This window comes from Diadema setosum, chromosome 4 (assembly GCF_964275005.1).
Source record: "Diadema setosum chromosome 4, eeDiaSeto1, whole genome shotgun sequence".
NCBI lineage: Eukaryota > Metazoa > Echinodermata > Echinoidea > Diadematoida > Diadematidae > Diadema > Diadema setosum.
The window spans coordinates 11,041,240-11,064,639 of NC_092688.1; the positions used below are offsets into that span (position 1 = coordinate 11,041,240).

At 38.1% G+C, this 23,400-nt stretch overlaps 1 protein-coding gene across 1 annotated transcript in view; it reads right to left on the reverse strand.

Moving 5' to 3' along the window:
* The window catches only part of LOC140227605 (uncharacterized), a 39,017-nt gene that overhangs the window by 9,276 nt on the left and 6,341 nt on the right, over positions 1 to 23,400 (reverse strand). Inside the window, exons 2-4 of the mRNA XM_072308021.1 lie at positions 3,937 to 4,457; positions 2,511 to 2,640; positions 769 to 955 (exon numbers count right to left, since the gene is read on the reverse strand). Of these exons, the coding sequence (XP_072164122.1) occupies positions 769 to 955; positions 2,511 to 2,640; positions 3,937 to 4,457 (838 nt within the window). The remainder of the gene's footprint in view (positions 1 to 768; positions 956 to 2,510; positions 2,641 to 3,936; positions 4,458 to 23,400) is intronic.

Genomic DNA, 23,400 nt, shown 5'->3' on the forward strand with positions numbered 1-23,400 from the left:
GTGTTTCTTCAAGTGTCACGCTTTGCTTTTGCGTCAGTCCTGAGGGCGTAATTCAATAAAGCGATAGAAAAAAAAAAAACCGTGAGGACAGCGGCTCCCACGGCTCGAGACGAGAGATTGTCCCACGTGCATGAGGGATGTCGGAAGACCCCTTCGGTATCTTGGCAAATTGGCACCATAGCAACAGCAATCGCGACAGCTCAGGGCCTGATGACGGCTTCCGCAAAGAGCTGGGAGAGGCTTGTATCGGAAACTAATTAACTCACGCCAATAAATATCATAGACTCATTTTAGAATTTTCCATGTATTGTTTGTATTACTGTAGTGACACTAACTACTTCTCCTATCCAGCGTAGGAGTTTAATTAATGATGAAATGATGAAAAATCACAGGTAAACATCCCACTCCAGTGTGTATGCTCATGATTAGTGTCATGGCTACTACTAAAAAACGCTGAACAATCGGTGTGTATTTACGTCGATGGAAGACAATTCGTCAACCAGTTGCTAAAACTCACTTTGCACCTCTAGTGCAGTTGCCACAGCATGACTTACCTACCCAAACGTTTTAATTTCTTTCTTGGTACTGCAATAATAACTTACTTTATCATGATATATTTACATACTTTGTTTGATATGATAGTACGATATCGATGATATCAGAATTCAGACCAGAATAGATCGTGTAGAAATGATATAAATCCTTGCTACTTTTAAGATGATCTTTTATGTTGCTTTGTCATTGCGCGCGAGAAGAGGTAATGAGTACCTGGTGTACTGCTGCTGATGCACCGGTGTGAGTGGAGAGCTGTTGCCCGTACTCTTCCGATTTTGGCCATCTCGGAAGCTAAATTTTCGTCTGCTGGGCTGCGGCGTGAAGAACCGATGTCGGGGAGTAGCGTATTTCTCTAAATCGGAAGGTGCTATGCCGCCCTCAAGAGTCCTGTTTCGCGTGACTTCTGCAAAGAAGAAAAGAAAAGAAAACTTGTATGGTACTCGTAATTAAAAGTGGATGAGTTAATTTGTGCTGTGTACTGGTATATTCAACTTCCCTTCAAAATAATATATCAAGATAAATGAATAGCTCATCACAGTGCTTCATTCAAGACATACCGAATGCACTCGAGTGCACACTATCGCGAACACAGTTAGCTGCACAAGTATGTGACAAGAATGTATCTTCACACATTACACACACAGACACACAAAACACACACACACACACACACACACACACTCAAAGTTGTGACATGCGCACATGCGAACAAAAGCTTTGATGTGTCTTAAAAAGGTTCAAACGTTTTGTTACAGAGTATGTTGAGCTATGAATTGCATGTCACATAGGGCCTATATTCAATATATTAGTTGAACAGGCAGACCTATTACAAACCAGGGTCCCATTGCATTAAAAAAAAGAAAAAAAAAAAGAAAGATGTAAGGATAGCAACTCTTGTTAGAATAGCAACAGGCTTTTCATAGCAACAACCAACCAGGAAGCTGGAATCTTGTCGTTACCATGCAACTTGCCATTCTAGCAAGAGCTGCTACCATAGCAACTTCTTTTCTTCTTTTTTTTTTAAATGAAATTGGGCCCAGCAGATGTGGTTGGATCACATGGCAAATGACTATAGGGCCTACGAGCGTATCTGTATTACTCAGCGTCCTGGCGTGTGCCTGTGAGTACGCTGGTTCAACTCGTGGGGCTTACCATGCTGTGACTTCCCCGACAAGTTCGGCTCTTGAAGTCCTCTGCGTGACCTTCAAATCAGTAGACGTATACCCACAGCGAATGCACGGCTATACACGTACGGTATACGGAGACATGCACATGCAAATGCAGAATCGTGGATAATGCATGAGTTAGTATTGTTAGAGTCAAAATGATATCTTCTTGCCAAACAATGTGTGACGATGATATTTAAACAAAATTATAGAATATTCATCTCATGACAAAAGGCAATTAAATTTAACTCTTTCTCTGTCAATGAGTCAAATGTGCACTGAATTTTACACACATACATGGACAGGAAATTACTACGGCACGCAGAATGTTAAGGTCAATTTAGTATTTCATTGCAGATTCTTCAGTCTTATGGTTCTATAGGTGCCAATAATATTGTATGTCCAGATTCTCTTTATACGAATATCGTTGCTGCTGAAAGCACCCACTCAATTTGTGTCTGAATACCTTGCGTGCGATCAAATTTTCCTGGTACTTCAGAAAGTGAGCAAAATTTTGGGATATGTGGCCCAATTAAGCTTTACCGATCCTATGTCAAACGCAAACCACAAGGCCATGTTCTCATGTTGTACTTGACGTGCTTTATCTGTTTATGAATGAGAAATACGACTGAATTAATTCGTAACAAGCTATGATATTATAATGATGAATAAATCCAGGTGAAAATAAAATGTTTCAAGCTGATACGCATTAAAATGATAATGTCAAGCAAAATTATGAAACTGCCAATATATCAGTCATGAATTTAAGCAAAGTGACGAACTACGCACTTCTCTTGTTTTGACCCGTCTCTGCGAAATCCAGATCGTTGCCGCTCGTGTCCTGCTCTACAGCAGATCGTCTGTTTCGAGAATTGCTGAGGGGATCGGACTTCCGGCGCTCGAGAGGGGGGCGAGGCGCCTGGGGTAGAAGAGGAAGGTGTGCGTGATTATTTCATTCAACGACCGACAGAGGGCTCCCTAACTCACGTCTGTAACTTTCTGCTTATCCTTTGACAGTGGATCATGTTCTTGCTACAAAGGGTACCGTAATTGTACAGTATGAATACTATAAGCTACAAATCAAGTTATTTTACATAATAGTCACCTACCCTTTTCCATTGAAACTACGCAGCATGCATGCTATATTTTTATACGTTATTCCGTAGTGATGGATGAACTCTTAATGGTATTTTTTGTAAGACCACTGACTGAAACTCCAAGTACAGTGCTTTTTTATCACATCCTTATCATATTACCTGGAGTCATGACATAGCTATAGACAATAGTTTGCAAGGTGTTTCCTTGTTATGTTTTCCTGTTGAGGGGATGTTTCCTTATAGAATCTTCCTTCGTGGTGAGGCACGAGGCTAGCCAAACCATACAACTAAAATATCCTTGTTGGAGATAAATAATGAAAGACATAGAGCTGAAAAAAATGAAGAGGTTGTTTGCAAAAACCGATAAGTCCATTTTTTAAGATTTTGAAGTACGGTCTCTGTCATAAAGTACAAAATAATACCTTTTAAATGATATATTGGTCACTACATATAAAGGTATATTTTTGAAGTTATGGTCAAAAGAAGCAAAAATTTTGTTACTATTCCCTTTATTTTTCTTGACCTTTAATCGCAAATATCTCCATTTGACAAATATGGACTTATCGGTTTTTGCAAACAAACTCTTCAAATATACAAGCATAGACAAAACAGCAAGAGAGGGAGAGAGAAAAAAATGAACCAAAAGAAAGAGGAAAAGGACATGAGGAGAGATAGGGATATAGATACACCAACAAGAGCAGTTCGTGCACATGATAAATGGAAAGTTTCCTTTGATCTCAGTGAAGTGGCTAAAAAACGCAATCCGGAAGATGTCCTAAAATCTTTTCCCCAGTACAAATCTTCAATGTCACTAAGTCGATCCACATTTTGGGTACATGTAGAAACAGGACGTGGTTGTTCTTCATACTTCGTTTGTACGAAGAGCAGGGTATAAGAGGAGAACCGAGTTGATATGTTTTGTTCAAGTTTTGTCATTTTTCGTAGTTCGTATCTCATAGTAATAGAGACTATTCTTCAAAAAACAACTCTACAAACATTGATTTTAATTAATTTAACAGCTTTGGTTGGGCAGAAAATAAAGCTCACGCTAGTTTCCCCCTTTCCCACTTCAGTAACCATGGTAACAGAAAAAAAAAATGTGTTGTCTAATTCTTCACCTTTCTCCTCGGTTGAATAAGCTCTCCATCTGCGTACTCGGGTGTGACTCGTATACTCGGTGTCTCGGGGCTAAAGACACTGCTTCCCGGAGTACTAGGCGTGCTGCCGTTACGCACTTGAGAACTCGGCGGTCTGATGGCGCGCCGCACTCCGGCACTCGCGCTTCCAGTTCCGCTGTCGAAACTGTCTCCCGCCGAACCGTTTCGACCCTCGGAATCGTAGCCATTTCCGAAGGTTCCCGAACGTTCCGGTATCTTCAGCTTCAGATTGTGTGATCTCCTGCTGTCGGGTAAGACGGGCGGAGTCTGTGGTTTCTCAGCGAGAGGAGGTTTATGAGGTGGCGTTTGGGGCTTTAGGGCCTTCCTCTTGGCAGGTTGCGGGGTGTAGTAGCGATGTCCGGGATGCGGTGCTGACCTGTTGTTTGGGGTCGGATAGTGGTTGTGCTGCTGGTGGTTTTGAAGTTCTCCATCTCCGTTTTCCTCGTGAAGCCGGGAAAGACTGTTCGATCTTGCAAACCTCCCTATAATAGAAAGACAGAATAGACAGAGAGATCGAGAAGAGTTGATTCATTTGCGGAGTATAACATTGCATTCTACACGACATTAAAAAAAAATACTGCAGCAAAATTTACTAAAGTCCAATATGTGATCAAGCACGATACTTGAAGCGTGCGAAATGATCATCGTTTCAGTTCATCAATGATATTCCTGTCGTGAGAAGAATTGCGTGACTATGCGTGGAGGCGCTCCATCCTGGTCAGTCAGTGTGGCAGACTGAATTTTTGGTAACGGGAATATCGCACTATCATCCTTCGTCACTCTTGTCACCAAACGCAAACTATATGAATTTGTTTGTTCGGGCACACCTCAAGAGAAAGCTCTTTATATATATGTATATATATATATATATATATATATATATATATATATATATATATATACACTAATTTATATGTATATATATATATATATATATATATATATATATATATATATATATATTGCCATTTTTGCTGCATTTTTTTTCAATGGAAATCTTTTGTTGTACACAAGGGTGATATGAATATTGTTTCAGTATGCTATAGGTGTAATGCATGATAATGCAAATTTGTTTCTGCAATGGGGGATATCTTCTTTTTTTTTACGGGAGTAGGGGATAATAATGCATAAATCTAATTGTTTTAGTCTGAGCAAGTAACTATAAGAACCCGTTGAAGAAAGTGGTCATTTGATGTAATACCCACACAAGCCGTTCATACAGGTTGTCGATCAATCTATACCTTAACTATGCCCACCGAGGTGCTCTATCGTTCACTGAATCAATGTTTATGAATCGTCACCTGATTAGTAGAAATGGTATTCATAATCTTAGTATCAGGAGTTAACAAAAAATAAGCATTTTGTTTTAAGCTAAAAAAAAAAACTGCAATCGCACATAACTTCTTTTTTTTTAACACAACACTCACTAGTATAAATTTCATTTCACTTAAGCTAGTTGCTGTACATTCATTATTATATAGTCTATCGGTCTTGTGTATAAGATGGATTGCGTTATTGATTTTTTTTTCCTACAGACTACAAAAGAAAGTCACTATGTATACTGAAGCAACTTCTAGATCTATTCCTCTAATCTCGTCTGTACGTTAACATGCGAAAGTCATCAACTCATGTGGAGCGTGTATACGAATAACAGGAAGCGAGGACGGATTCAGGCACCGGGGTTAATCACACGGGGGCCCCAGACAGCGCACAACGCGGCTGAACAAGGACCGCGTTCAACTGTTCAGGCCGCCTTGAAGTGAATATCCACATCATGCTACAGATGTCATTGATAAAGAAAAGGTCAAAATCAGAAAAACACAGAATAGTATAGTTTCGATAAAAATCGGAGTGATGGTGTGAAAATGTGATTTTTATTTAAAGATAGATCACTGTCACAAACGCAGATTAGATGTAGGAAGGAAACTCCGACGAAACTTACGAAACTCACATTTTACTTGAGCACAAAATCATCACTTCTTTTGGTTTAGAGTTGGTTTTCTTTTTCGACACGAAATAAAAATGAACTCGTTATCCTCCCCATCATTCTGATATTGATCCACATATTAAACAATTTCACAGTGTTGCCTTTTTAAGATCTAAAGGGGTATAGTAGTTAAACTATTCACACACACAAAACACCTATACACACAAAAGAGCACACCACGCACACAAGGATATCACGATTTTAAGGTTATTGTGTGGAAATATTGGAGGAGTTGTGACGAATGAATTTGTTGTTGTTGTTGTTGTTATTTGAATTTATTTGGCGTTTATCATTCCTCGAGGAATATTTACGATTGAGACTGAGACTGATAGACTGATAGCCTTATACGGAATATTTACGATTGAGATTGAGACTGATAGCCTTTATTTCGAAAAAAGAAATTTATAACTGCCCAATCCCTGCTGGAAAAAAACAACAACAACAACAACCAAAAGACAGAGTCCCACAGTGTGTTCACAATGTGTTCATATAGTTGTTTGTGTGAAAATTCTTGAATTTAATAGTGTGAAGAGGATTTCAAACTGTGGTGTGGTTTTTCACAGTGAGTTCACATAGTGATGTTGTGTTTCACTCTGTAAATTAATAATTCGCAATATATTCACAATGTTAAAACCCTCGAACTTAACAGAGAGATTTCACACTGTGTTCGCGATGTGTTCACACTGTGTTTCAAATTGTGTTTCACACTGTTGGGCACTGTGTTCTTTCCAACAGGGATTCCACGAGTTTCGTATTGCAGCATGAAGGCAGAGGTCACTCTTTCGAGAATCATTCTAAATTCTTCTAGATGTTCTAATCGTTCAAGAATTGCGTAAAGACTCTATAGAATTCCTTTCTAAAGGAATTTTTATGATTTTTTAGATCATGTTACAAAAATAGAATAAAATCAAGCAAGGACATGCAAAAAAAGTATGATATTATATCATAATCATAATATTATATGGTAATAGGGCAATACAGTGAGGTCACTGTGGCATAGTGGTTATGACTCTTGACTTTCACCGGAAGTACCGAGTTCAAATCAAATGCCTATAATTATTATTCTTCAAGTGCCTACGTCCTTGGACAAGATGTTTTATACCCATGTCCTTCTAATGGACCCAGGTGTGTCAATCGGGGTTTCATGACATTTGATCCTTCCACATCTGTTCCCATGAAATGTCTACACGCTAAGCCAAACATAAATTCTACCACAAACATCATTCTAACCCTAATCCTAATCCTCAGGTCGAACTAGACCTAAAACCCTATCACAACCCTAACCCTAAGTCCTGGGGGAAATATAAGGGAGCAAGACGTGTCGCAGGAACAAATGTCGTGTAACCATCAATGGGTAGGCTACCTGACAACGCTATGTTTGGTAATAATAAACACACACCCATCTGATAGAGCAGTGGCAACACTGAAGAGACTGCCCTGGAAAAATAAGACAATAATATATATTACACCTTAACTTTCACCCAATTTCCTCAAAACAGCCCGTATTCGGTGGCTATATCCTTAAGTAAGAGAAGAGTTGATGTGTTTCACTGCAGTCGTCGATAACAAGCATTTCCTGTAAAAACATAAAACGCCACCTACGACAATAATTGGAACGATACAATTTCTCTTGTATTCCAATGTTGCTGTTGATAAACATGGAATATACAGTAAACGGAAACTGAGCACCACCATAACTTGCATGTACTTTAGGATTTGGCAAATTATATTTTGCAAGTAATATCGACACGCAAACCAAGGATCCGTCAAAAGAAATTTTACATCCCTTACAATGTCGTGCAGTCATATTTAGGAGAATCTCGGGAGTCGTGTCGACTTGCCGCAAAATTATGTCGTCTTTCAATGATTGGACTCTTTCATTTCAGAGGGTTTTATTTTTCCTCGTTCACTCAAAAATATTCCCGTAGTGTGCATATACTATAATGTGTCGTTAGCTAGAGTTTCTAGTTATATGTCCGATGCGGTTTCAACGACAGTTACTATCTGATCCAGCGCGACCGTACTTTTTGCGTGTCACGTGGGTGTAATCCAGTGAAAATATTTGCAGAAGATACTTATCATTTGGCGCGGTCGAATGACGGCAACGAAATACATGTTGTCCCTGTGATTCAAATGCTACAGCAAAATCAGGTATTAAGTTACTAGGGAGTATCAGCATGCTGGCGGTCTTTGCAAGGTCGATGTGTCAGGAAATTAAGATTAGCATGTGTGTTAAAGGGGCTGACTTATGAAACGCATATCAAAATATTATGGTGTTCTTGTATTATGATTGTGCTAAACATCTATATTTTCAACCTCTGAAACTTTCTTGTAGCACTTGTGTACGGAATTTCGTAGAGGGTTTGCTATAGGGAACACACAGCTGATGCATTTTTCCATTTTTTTTTCACGATAAACCGAAACAATAACTTGATGCTAAATACACCGAAATATGAGAACAAACAGTATGATTTAAGAATTTATTGGTTGAATAGTTGTCTAATAGCTATATGATCTATATAAGATTTCACCCGTGTAATAGTTATTACATCTGAGGGCTAACATGCACACTATGTCTGCATTAGTAAGTACGTTCATATTTAGGCCCTATATATCTATATCTATCTATCTATCTTTCTGTTTATCTATCTGCATATCATAGATAAACATACACACATAAACATATAGACTTTTGTTTAGTTTTGTGCGTGTCTTTTTGTGTATTGTTTGTTTGTTTGTTTGTTTTGGATGGATGTGTGCAAGCGGAAGCGGTCATGGCTTTGGTCACTATTTAGGAGCAAAGCCTTTCCTTTCTTTGTGAAACTTTATTTGCATACTTTATTCTTTTATCATTTTAAGAGCTAAAAAGAAAGGCATGTGAAGTCATTGGTTGATATAGAAGAGCTTAGATTGTCTTATGACTGATATAGAGACAATTCAAAACCATAAATTGTAACAACAGTATTGTTATTCTTCAGCTCGGTTGGTCCCTCCCAAACAAACAATGGGAAGGAAATTGTAACGAATCTTAACGATGTATGGGATGGCCTATATTGAGGGTTGTTTTTGCTTCCCGCTTTGTGTGTGTGTGTGTGTGTGTGTGTGTGTCGCTTTTCTGCGTACCAAGATAGTAATCAGTCTAGGAAATCGTATCAAGAACAACAATAAGACAATATGATATCTCAATAGATTCATATATACCTCAATCTAATATTTCTGATACAAAATATAAAGAATCAAACTAGAATAACTTCCAAAACACTTTCAATATCAGTAAGATAATACGTTTATCAAAGATTAGAAACGTTAAAAAAAAACTTTTAACTTTTACTTACGATGACTCATGATGACCAAACAAAATTGAAAAACTTCATTCAGGAATTTCTATACTTCATAGTGAACGACGTCACCTAACTAATTTGCACATTTTCAATGATAAAAATTATTTAGACGTGGAGACAATATATAATATGCCGATTTTAACCGTGCGAGATTGAAGCAAACCCCCCCCAAAAAAAAAAAAAAAAAAAAAAAAAAACAACACACACACAAAAAAAAAACAGGCACATAACGTACGTTGAATTCAGTTATATTATGTTTCCATTGATTATTTGAGGGTTAAAAAAAAAGTAATTTGCACGACGAATGATTACAGCTTCAAGTGATACATCCCTTTTTTTATTTTGTGATATTACTGACATAAAATTATGATTTCATTCCACTATGTTATGACTTTCTCGCTCGGGATCAAGTAGAAAATATTTGACAAAGTATAAACATGAGAAATAATGCGCGTAACACACAACTTTAACCAAATATATATCTTTTGAATATATGAATTAACAAACAGCCGATAGCAAGAAAGAAGTTATGCACTAGCCAATATACACACGAAATACTAAACATTTGTCCCTATGAACTGAACCAGGTACCACGTATCAAATGATAATGTGTAGTCGAAACAAGTGCGCCAAGATGGATTTAGATAAAAGCTCTCAATTCTATCTAATCCACACAGTGTACACGGTTGTATATTCTTGGAGCACTATATACGCCACAGCTATCCGAGCTTATTAAGTACATTATAAGAAAATTCCTACAGGAGCAAAAGACGGGGAGGAGGGAGGGAGGGAGAGATTTAGCGAAAGTAGCGAAAGATCAGGAGATGGAGAAAATGTAACATCGAGTTTTTCTCACGTTCAGAGGTGATACAGGAATATAGTTTGAAATGATTGACAAGGAGCAGAAAACAGTCAGAATTAAAATCTTGCAAGCAGGATGACTTGTGGGCACTCGACGGGTAGTGCTATAATGCTCACAGCGAACTGACAATAATGGGAAGAGTTAGTTCTACGAGGTGGAGGGGAAGCAATGGATAGCTGCATGACAGTTTGGCTTTTCCGAGTTTGCCTTCCTGTGACCTCTAGCTTTAAATATCCACACATATCTACACACAACAGTTCCACAATCACCAACACCAACACCACAACTAGCACCGCCATTAAAGGACATTAAAGAGTATGAAGTAAGAACACTTGTGGATATTGTACTTATGTCTTCTGTCAGGAGGCAAGGGGATTTATGATTATTATCCATAGATTACGTCAGTAACAGGTCGAAGGATTGTGTAATTTGTAGGAGTTAAATAATTTGCTTAAAACACTGTCCTATATACAGTGACATCACGGATGGCTGTAGCTTTCTAATCCGTTGATGACTTGACATGGTTTGAGCCAAACTTAGAATGTAGAAAGATTTACACTGGATTGTCCCATTTGTTCCTCAAACGTCACTGATGTGTAGGCCTACTACTAATCATTTCCTCATTCACTAAATCGACATTATGTATTTTAGGTAAAGTCTCCTTCAATGACACACATAACTCTAATCAGCAGGTATAGTGGAAGAAACATGTATATTGAGCAGCTTAAAAAAAAACCCACACACATTAACGTATTCTCTTTAACGTTTCCAATCCTGCTAGTATTATCATTGTCATTGATAAATCATTTTGATCGATCTCCCTGGAGGTTTATTCATTGTTATCTATCAAGCTAAGCAAGGTATTAAAGCCATATCACAACAAACGTGACGTCAGCCTGATAAAGAGTCTGTTTTTACCAGGAACGATTTGTTTTTTTCCCTGGTGATTGTCTTTTGTTTTCTGCTTCAGACGACACATGATTACAGGTTACAACTTAGATTTCTCTTGCTTTACTTCCTTCTTCTTCTTTCACCTCCTATCTTTCATGTTGGCTAGGTGTCGAGATTAAGATGTGCAATGCTTCACCAATGGAATAGAAATGACGCGTTTGATTGCACAACTAATTAACTCCATTTATGTATATTTGAGATATTTGTGATTAAACCTGTATAAAAACAACGGAAATAATACGAAAATATCGGATACTTTCAATCATAACCTCAAGAATATTTCTTGTTATTCAACGAGTGAGATATCGAAGAAAGGTTTTGTTTTGATCTATCTGATGATGGACATTAAGCATGGCAGTTAATCCGTTTTACCACCAAACTTTTCAAACGTTAAAAGAGGGACGAAGAGGGATGGAAATGGAAACGGATTGGATGGAAGGATATATATATATATATATATATATATATATATATATATATATATATATCGGTATACGCGAGAAAAGGGCCCTTAGGGCATTATTATACCGAAAATGAGTTTTCACCTCCATATTGTAGAAGAAACTCTGACGTATTTGGATATGCAAACCTTTGTCTGAAATTCCACTCCTAAACGCTCCAATTACGACATTCAAAACAGCATGTTTTGTCCAAATCCTGTCACTTTTTGATGCGTCTATGCATTTCCGCGTAGTTAGCTAGTTGATCTTTTTTTTTTTTTTTGTTAAACTTCCGCGCCGTTTTCTGGCGTTTGCGCGCAGCGGCGCTAAGGGCCCTTTTCTCGCGTCACGGCCCAATTATATATATATATTATACACATGGTGCACTCAAATATTCTATATCAATTATGGATGGATGGATTTCCATATATTCTATTACAATTAATATGGCAGAGTCGTTATATCTGAAGGTTTGAAAAATTAAAAGAATACATTCTTCCTTTTCTAGGAATAAAGATCTAGTCTATCGCTAAAATATCGCTTGAAGTTGTCAAGTCAGCTTGGTACTGTAGATTAATTGAATGCAACAATATTAGTACAACACATAAGGAAAATCAGAGAATCCATTCAAAAGTAACGAATGTTTGAAGTTTCTCTACAGCTATCGCGCTATATTCAACATTTCTTCATATTCCTAGCAAAGTGAAATAACGCTTGATATACCTCTGTCAGAAAGCAGTTGAAACAAGTCGAGGGAATTTGTACTTTTCATTAAAAATGAAATTTTGTGGAATTTTGTGGAATTCTCTTTTATATTTTCCTTATATGATTGTACATACGTGACATCACAAACTCTATTAGTCTTCTAATCCATGGTGAACTTTTAAAGACTCTAAACGTTTAAACGGATCGTCTGGTTTTCTTCAAACATTCGCTGATGTATTCAACTTATATCGTTGCCTTCACTAAATCAATTCATTAATATGTAAACTTGTAAGTATCGTTGTGCAAGTTTGGTCATGGAGGTACAAACGTACATGTACATCCATGGTTTGATCATACTGTAGATTCTTTTTTTCGCGTTGTGCGTTCCCAGGTATATATGCACAGTAGTTGCACTGTGTACAAGCTGGTGTAATTTTACAGGCATACAGCTCACCGGACATTTTCACCGGAACCGAATTTGCTGACAGGGTCATTTCCGAGTTTTCAGACCCCCACCCTCACCCTCCCCTCCATTGTGCTTGAAGTTAGAGATACTCGATTTGCTATTGTTGTTATTGCTATTAGTTTTGAAAAATAAGCACAAAAAAAAAATCGACGATACCATTCTATTCAATTATAATCATGACGGTAACCTTAAGGCCCTGTTTTGTTTTACAGAAACCTCAGATAATCGTTTGGCCGTCACGTGCACTGTCATTATTTCGACTTGATCAATAAAGCACGAAAACTTTGCAGTATCGTAAGGTCAATTATTGCATCACATATGACGTTTGCACTCCATTGATTTCTAATGTCACCTGGGCGGAAAAGTTCCGTTTGTGGTGTTCATGGAGTGCGTGTCAAGTATCTCCAAATGCCAGTGATGAAGCTATAGGAACTCAAGAAGGAAGCATGATAAAAACAAACCGATTCGTCTCTCAACATCATTTTGTGCATAATACTACGTACGGGATCTAACGGACGCGTATAGTGAATCGATCAGACAGGAGTCTAGGAGGTTCAAATTCGTCTTCCGCTGCAGCACCCTGTGAACACTGTCGTAGAAGACGAATGAAGGTGTTCTGTGCATGGATCGAGTCATTGATTATAGCAACATCTGGGTTACCGAACCGATTCGCACATCCTGGCACTTAGCCCAAACGGAACTAGAAGTAGAAGTAGCGGCTTCCGGTGGCGTCGAAATCTTCCAAGATATCTTAAAGATGTAAGGTAGATCGTTTGCCTGAAGCGTTGTGCCAACTTTTGCTTGATCACGGCCCCTCCCCTTCTTCTTCTTCTTCCGACATTGATTAAAGTCTGCGAGTTCATCAGTAAAGAACTAGCCTTCGGCAAGTTCAAGAATGATGACCCAATACACCTGCAAGCATGCACGCACAGACACACAGACAAACACACACATACACACACACGCTCAAACAAACATACACTAAATTGTATTCACCCATACCATGCAAACTTTCTACGTACACATTCTGAACGGGAAAGAGTAACTTTTAGATTTTCGACATGGCTGATCGGCACGAAGCCTAAAGACGACTTTTGAATGCCTCAGCTATAAGAACCATAGCCATCATAGAGCATGCGATAAACTGCTTTCATGTTGAACCTAAACCAAGTTCACTTGGTTGATGGTAAGTAGCTACGCGATTCACAGGATCTCTTTATATCCTTGACTCCGTACCAAATTCTCGGTGTTAGCGCATCACTTGTTTTTGCTGTTACCATGGCGGTTGCCATGGGGAACCAAAAAAAAAAAATGTATAGTTAATCGGTACCTCTGTGAGGCTGCCAGTCGCGGATACAACCTGTTTGATTTTTTTTTTTCTTTTTCAAACCAGTGTAGTTCCTAAAGGAAGATGACGATAGCTTTATATTTTGACTTCTTGATTCCAGGCCCTTATATAGCCTCAGTATCAACGGGAAGGCGCACTGAAATGCAGGGAAATTCAAAGCGGGTTCTTCTTTTCGTACTAAATCAGAATGAGAAACATCTCTGGAATGATAATATGACGTCATAATCGATTCACTTGTGGTCATGTTCCGAGATTTTCGCTGTGCCTTAAATCTATCTTTTTTTTTCTTTTTTTTTTTAGAGTTATGGACACCTTTGTCGCTGAATGTCATAAAATTGAGAGGCAAAATTCATTGTCTTACAGGAGGAAGTTCATATTAAAACTAAAAAGATATTATTTGATACAAGCCTACACAACACACCATCTCATGTAAGAAACTATTTGATATCAAACAACAGCTTTAGGAATTGCTATATTTTTCATGTACTGTTGGAGACGACTCGGCTGCTATTTCTAGTTTGTTATTTTTCTCTTCAATATTACGATATAATTGCTTGTGTTCTTGCAACTGATTGACAATTGCCCCATATCGACATCTTATTCTTGTTATTGTAAGTATTAAGGATTTACAATGGTATGTCATGCTGTATTCAAAACGAGGCAGTCAATTCCACTTCTCTGTTCAAGCCAAGCTATACTGTCGGTTGGTTTTCGAGAAAAAAAGAAAGAAATGAAATAAGCTGAATAAATTGATGCAGCTATGATAGTATGTCTTCTGAATTCAGTTTGTCCTGCAACTGACTAGAACTAATTATCTGCGATGAATCGTAGTTTGACACTAAACACAAGAGAAAGAGTGTAATGACCCTGACCAGTAAAACAATTGAACACCGCTAGAACCTGCCCCGACCGAGGCTAAACCTAAATTCTTGAATGCCCATCACATGAAGATGGGCGTGAATGATGAGGGTGATAGTGCACTTTTGACGCAATAGCGCCGATGGTCCTAAACAATGAATTAACAATAAATCATAACGTTGTATATCATACTTCCCAAATTATTCTGTGAAATAATTCTACATCAAAACAAACGAGTCTGATTGACTTGGAAAACGGAACAATGATGACAACATCACAGTACTTCCGGTTCTATCACGTCTAACATCCGTACCTGCCCCCGTTGTTACGCGTGTCAAAAATCACCAAATAAATCACTGCCGGTTTTGACATGTGCATCAACTAAAACTATGTCTTCCAAGTTTCTGCAAATGGAGTCTTGGTTTACGTCATCAACTACATGTGCTACTGAGTGTACTCCTTTTTCCGTCGATCCTATTCAAGTTTTACAAAATGATGCATCACGTAAAAAAGGTATTCATTGCTTTGATTCAAAGAGAAAAACCACTTCGTATTAGAATAAGGTGGTCACTTGCTCTTGTTTGTGCTCATGGGTTGACCAGTTTATAGGGATAGTATTGACAATTTTGCAGACTACTCCAAGATGTTATTTCATGATAAGGTTGAACTTTTACCAGTATTATAGCGTCATCTGACGTTGCCCGACATGACACTACAAACGATCTTACTACTTGACTTTTTGATTCGCCTTAACCCTTTTCCTCTAAGTATTGTTATTTCCTGTAGCTTTGATACATGGCAGAGTCGTGTCAGAATATCAGTTAGCTGATTACACTCACAAGACGGTTTACTCTCTTAGTAAAATGGACGATTGAATGCCCTTACAGATAAAGAAAAGCCATATGTTGGTAATAGATAGATAGAGTAATTATACTGTTGCCAAAAAACAAACAAAACATTGAAGCTTTCGAATGAGTAAATTGATGCGGTCAGATTATTAGAGACTCAGTAAATTTGTCCATTATATCGAGAGTCTGGTACAAGCAATGAGTAAGGTTCCTTGCTTAATATCAACGTGAATGACGCAAATTATTAAAGAATTAGCAAATTAATAAAAGAAAAGAAATGAATGAAAGACATATAAGGCATGATATCTTACCGCCTGCGTCCATATTGCTTGCCGTTGCAAGAGAATCGCCGACAACAAAATAATTCCAAATGATTCCTTTCCCTGATCTGCACCAAAATGAGACTCCAAGTAAATAAAGAACTGACAGTTCTGTGTACTCGTGTTTTGGTATAACTTTCCGTATACGCTTAATGTTCATGGGTATTTAAATGGTCCCGAATTGAGTCAGGGGAAGTGAGGACTCTACCATTCTAGTGGAGGTAAAGCCAGTCACATCCCTTTCGAAACGCAGAGTAATCACTTGATACAATTCTGACTCTTTGTTAATGCAATCAAATTTACCGATTGTCGTGGTCATGACTCCAGGTAATGGGATTTCTTTTCCTAACACACATTACAACTTCACTTCCAGTCCGAATCTAATCGGCCTGTTAAACAGAGTATGACTTTATGTGTTGCTTTAGTCGGAAGAGTGCCACCATTGCGTACGAGTAATTGAATGGATATGTTTATAGAAACTTGGCATTTAAACAAACATGTCTATTACCCGTCACCTTTCTCATCGTCCTAAGAGTCCAAGATGATTATCTTATATGTATAGACCTAAAATGTTCTGGGCCATATTTTTATTCTTAATCCATGTATTTCATCTGTTTCCCCATTCCGCCCTCCTGCATTGAATGCATACATATTCCATTTTGTCTGTGTGAATCTCATGAGTAAATGCTGTTATGTACACTGATATAAGTACGGAAAGCCTGCTGCAATTTCACCATAAGTTACTACGTTGTTTGCTATATTAGTTCTAAATCACACACACACGCACACATGCACACACACATACAGATAATCCCATGCATGACAGTTAGATTTGGGTAATCAGGAACAACAACAATAATTATGCTTTAAGTAAAAATAAAAATCGATAATTCATGTGTTGTACACATTTTTAGCTTTTGGCATTAGATACGGGGTACTTCAGATCTGTTGATTTTTTAACATGATATTATGATATTCAATCTTTCTTTTTTCTTCAGCCAAGTCGACTTCTTCTCCGCTTTCATGGTCTGAAACTCCATCGTTGATTGAAAGGTCAATGAAGATAATCTAACAGATATGATTACTGTCAGAGACGTATTATTTTCGATAATCTCTGCAAAAGTTATTAAAAGCTAAATTTTAACTTGAGGTTGCCTGAAAGCAGCTACTATCATGTGCGCAAACAGAAACTGTGACAACTGGACTGGAATAGTCCACTTTTGTATGGTGTTTAACTATGTTACACATAGGCCTAGGACCTACTTCCTTCGCAGAGGTCACCCATGACAACCTGGAAGCTATAGCCGGAAGTTATACCAAGGCTGTGTGAGGAACTAGTGCACACATACACCAAATCTCAACAGTAGACCAAGACCCCAAGACGCAGGTGGAAATCTCTAGCTTCCGATCAGAACTGATGGAGGCCAAAAATATTCATGTTATGCACATTATGTGAAACGTATTTGTCTAGTCTCAAATTCATTTTCTTTTGCTTTTACGAAATATCTTTGTCATAAAAAATCATACAGCTCTATGTAACTAGTTCTTATTTAACCAGTCTGACCTTGATTAGAAATTCATTATTGTGTTTTATACACACGATTTTAATAATAACTGTGAAACGTTTTTCTTTATTTAAGAAATATCTCTGTCAACAAAAGTATACATCTCTATGTAGTCTGATTCAGTCCAGTCTGACCTTGATTCTCTATAGAACTTCATTATTTTGTTTTCTTCTTTTATCTGCCTCGAAAGAAAAGAGTTAGAGAGAGATATTCTTGTTGTTGATAGGAAGTATCTTTTTTTTATTCATGTTCCATATTCCACATTTCGTACAAGTTTTATATTCCATTTGATTTTGAAAAAAAAAAAAATTTAACACAATGGACAGTTTGAACCAAAATTGCACAAATGTATAAGGACGTATAATTGACGTGTAATATGAGGAACCCACTAAAAAGCAAAGCTTGTAGGATGTGGGTTCCAAAAATATAATATAGGCTTTTAGTACAGTACATCAATGTCAAAAGTGACGGAACATGCAAAAGTACAAGATATCGAGAATATTATAAAGTTTACGGAATGTACAAAGTATTGTATGATGTTTATGATTAAACTTATGGTATCAATGCTTAGAAAAGTAGCAATTTGATCAAACTAATGAAGTCATGCGAGCGAGGCATCATTTGAGTATGCAGAAATTTTTCAAAATAATAAATGATTACGGCAAAATAATTAAACGTAGGATTTTAGTAAATTGGCTTTGAGATTTTGCTTAAAGGAACTTAAGGAACGTGATTGCAACCGAACCGAATCTAACTCATTCCAGAAAGAAGGGCCGGTCGATGTAATTGTCATAAGGGCTAAAACTGTACGAACAGGGGAAAAAATGATAGGATTCACTGTGTCTTGTAGGGTAAGTATGGATATCACTGTTTTTAACAAACATTGAGGAAAATATACTAGGAAGATCACCAGTATTCAACTTATACATACAAATTCCAACATGATACAAATACAAATCAGAAATTTTTAATAATTTACTTGAAACAAACAATTCATTAGTGTGATCAAAAAAATGTGCACGAATTGACTGGCAAATGCATGGAATTATCAATTTTGCCTAGTGGGAGCTGATTTCGTCACTATGGAGATCTGCATTCCGCATGTTTTAGAAGGTACAGGGATTTGCTTTCTGCCAATGTTTTTGTTTTGTTTTCTTTTGTTTGTTTTATTGTTTGTTTTTTTCCATATGATATTCCGACCTCTGTTATTCGGACCTGTCAGCGCCCGTCCGGATAAGCCATTTGGCCGGATATGGGAGAAACAATGTTTATGTATACATGTATATTAGTACAAACTATAGGCTGCGACCCAGTGGTAGCTACGTAGGTAGTGTACACCGCAACAGTAGTGTAGTTTATGTTAGCATTCATACTTAAAGTTATAGTCATGAAATTGAAGCATTTTACTGTTGAATTCATATCATGTTTCTGTACGGAATATCGTATACATATAGGTAAGTTGGTGAGTTTTGAAGGGGTTTTGATAATGTTTGAAATCACTTTTTCTTCTTTTTCTTTTTCTTCTTTTCTTATTGTCTTCACTGCTTGGAGCCGTCCGGATAATAGAAAAACCCGGACAAGAGATCGAGGGCCGGATAATCGAGGTCGGACTGTATTGTCATCATATTATACGTCGAGTATCCGACGACAAGTTCCGTGTATGATTTCAAAGGTGAGGTCGTAGTCCGGAAGTTGTCATAACAATAATGATACATTATACATCTTGGCCTTTTGCCAATCTGACAAAATCATGCGCCCACGATCGCACCTGACATCACTGCTATACCCAGTACCATAGTATTACTATGCAAGATGATGTAAATGTACATTACTTGTGTCACTTTTTTTTTCATGATATCCGTGAGAGAGGAAGAGGGAAAAACGCGAAAATTTTTCTTCCTCGCACTTATCGAACAACCGCAGATATTTACGATATCTGCACTCCTGTCTGAAGACGAAGGACAAATATTATTTCAGTGGGTGAGATCCTGCCTATAAGGGTGTGTGCACTTCTGCCCAGTGACTTGGGATTCAACGCTAACAGTCCGAAGTGACTTTTCTTTCTCTTCCTTTTTTCCTCCTTTTTTATATTCAAACTGTAAAAAATGCGTCTTTCTCTGGTCCTATCTGTTATTTTTGGACACATTAAACACTCTGATTTAAACACGCACACACAAAAAAAGAATAATACAGTGTATATTGATGAAGCAAGGAGATGTTGGTCCAAAAACCGGATTATTATTGAACAGTGTAGTCGTGGTTCACAGGTCAGAGTTGAGTAAGTTCACCCTCTTGCATAATCTCTCCAATATCATATTATCATTCGTGCATTATCTTGTATGTGTGTGTGTGTGTATGTGTGTTTTTTTTTTGTTTTTTTTTATTGTCAGTGAGGTTTCACTCGATTGGTTGCACTAGACTTCCGTCTTTTCACAAGGAACGATATTTGGCAAAGTACTGTGTCCACCACCTCCTCCGGCTCTGGACATAATCTTAAAACAAAACAAAACAAACAAACAAACAAAAAACTGCACATGTGAAGGTTCACATACCCCGCTAATCGATACATATGTATCTAGCGCCGATATATTGTTATGTGTAATTATAATATGTATGTCTGTATAATGCTTTTAAACTTCGTCAAATTGAACGCTTCAATTTCACAAGAGATTTTCTTCGGGAATCTACATGAATGTTTTCATATGATTGCATCTGCTACATATGCTCATATAAGTATAATCTTCACTAGGATTTCTATTGTTATACACTGTTTTGTAAAAATCTTGAATGGATGTAATGAAAACAATTTTCGACTAATGGTCGATGTAAATACAAAAGTTGTCATTTGTTGGTGTTTGCGAATCATGTCATGAAATCAATTAAAGGCATAAAGAGAAAACAGAGAGCTACAAGCTAGTAAGTAAACGATTTACCTTTATTTATTGCCAATTTTACCCACATTGATAAAAGGCAGCTATCCTTCCTTGCACAGTACATTGGCATCGTTATTTATCAACTTGAAAAGTTCCAAATGCCAAATATCTTACAATTACTTTATCGTAATATCATGTCTCTACACAGGGCTCGATATTGGCTGTTGCCCGGTGACCGGGGCCACTAAAAATTGATGTCGGTCACCAAAATTCTCCAAACACTATCTTGTGGTAGTCCGATCAGGCACTTGAAACTAAAAATGGATTTTTATGTTCCCGTTTATATCAGAGACACATTTTTTTTTTCCGGGCCACCAACATTTCAGATTTAAGGATTTTATTAGCCCGACAGGGCCAATATAGAAAAAAAGTTGGTGTCGAGTCCTGATGTACATAATATACATTTACACGGTATATACGAATATGTATAAATATAATTATATATATATATATATATATATAGTTGTTATTGTAAAGTATATAGTATTTTCATGTGTGGGCAACCTAATACAAGCACAAGAGGCTTTCAAGGCTGCCTAGCTGACCTTGTAAACGCCACAATTTATTATATGTTTTTGTGTCTTATTTTGCCGAATAAATGGCCTAAGTTGGCCTCAGTCAATCAATAAATCATTCAATCAATCAATCAATCAAAATATATTATGTGTTATATATATATATATATATATATATATATATATCAAAAGGATGGTTACGAATCACTTATCTCCGAAAAGCATGCTTACAGCTGCAGTCCTTATAGCCGAGTATAAAGATTTCGGCTCCTAGGGACGTTGAAAGAGGCAGACAGGGTGTGGCGTGGGGTACATGCGTACCCCTGTGGCCAATTTCCGCTAGAGAAGAAGATTCGGGGCATCAGCCAGACTTCAGATAGTAAACAAAAATCTGCGTGAGCTCTCAAGGCAAGAGCGAGACGACGCGCTAAATGGGTACACTCACAAATAATTTGGGAGTTTTCGCTACACGACGGGAAGACCGAGAATACGCGGAAGCAATCAGCTGTGACAGTCCCCCGTACTCAGACTCCCGTCCCCATATCTAAGCAGTTTCGCTTTCCTGTACAGGACGGAGGCGTGGGGACAAGATCGCTGATTGGCTGGCTGGCTAGCTGGCTCACTCACTTCCCAGCATCGGGACCGAACGCTATTTTGGCTGAATGCCGTACTCGATTTTCCTAGGACGGGACGTTTCTCGGATTTGATCATGCGCAGAAGCAAATTTTGCACACGACACGCTAAAATCCCGGCCGCGTCGTGCTTGCGAAAACTCCCGGACATCCGGGCATTTTCACCATGGAGCCCTAGTAACCGACCCGGCCGATGAAAACAAATGCGTAGCGACCGTACCTTATTATAGTGCAGCGCTCAGCAATGCATCGCATGCATAATACACGCACGGTACATGCATAATGCACTGCACTGAATGAACGCTATACGCTAGAGTGCTATTATCGGTTATTTTTGCACAGCTTTCTGACATTTTTACTGCAGATTCGTACACCATTTCATCGTTTGTTTCACATCCTCACAATGCCTCGAAGTTGTGTTGTGTTTGGCTGCCATAATCATAGTCTAATGTTGGACAAAAAACGATCTTTCTTTGAACTTTCAAAACGTGATCGCAGTCCAGAAAGAAGGAACCGGTGGTTATAGCTGCTATCAGCCGGGAGAATGAAGACGGATCCCACTGGAGTCCAGTGAAGTCAAGGACGATATGCTCTGAATTCAAATTACTGGAAGTAATGATAACCGACTACTAACCAGGTGTACTCGTTAGGTACATGTACACATCGGCGAACGAATGTCTGGCCACTACGTAGGGTCATTGATCCACGAGTCTGCGGGTACACGGTAGCCCGACCAGACGCTGTTAATACGCTACGCGAATAAGCGGCGACTGGGCTGTGTATAGTTAGGTACACGGTAAGGACAAACTGCAAGGCCGATGGAGGACAGTTTAGTCTCGTATCTCTCCTTTGCTTCCCGTGAAAGTTTATCACAGTAATCGAAAGATATCTTATAATCTATGAAAGCATATTTTAACTGAAACAATGAACTAGATTCAGCGGTAAATAAAAGTGAAATGAACAGCATTAAACGCGACAGTAGTAACACAGCGTGAACTGACAGCTCCACTGTAGATCCACGTAAACTCCGTTTATGTGTGCTAATGAACGGTCCCATATATTGCAATTCGCGTATTGTATGACCGCATTGCATGCTCTGTTGCACGCTCGTTTGACGGCTATTGTTTTCATCGCACTAAGGGCAGCGAGTTCGTCGCTATGCGGAAGTGACGTCACTCCGCCCCCGCCTATAATAGAACACACGATGTATGTAATACAGGTTTGCCTAATATAAGAAGTGAGCGTTTTAACTAGTTTGTTTACGAAACGTTGATAATACTGTAAACTGTTGGGGGGGGGGGGGGGGGGGAGGCTACTGCATCTCAGTTTGCGATAACCATTTAAGATTCAACATCTTCTTTTGCATAATCATATTGCCACTATGGTAATTTTCGCTAACATGATAGTCTGTATTTACGTTAAAGCTACAATTTCCAGGATGAAATCCAGAGGACAATACAACTTAAATTTAGTAAATTTAGCCACTCTATATCTGTCCAATGATACAGCAGGATAGTTTTGTTTGTCATTGTTTATCCGATTGTTTTGATTCTGGTCAACCACGAGGATATTTCCGGCTTCTTTCCGCAAAGTTCGTTAATCAGTGGTTGCTGTTTATTCTATTTGCCTGTGTTGGCTCTATTCTGTGAAGCCA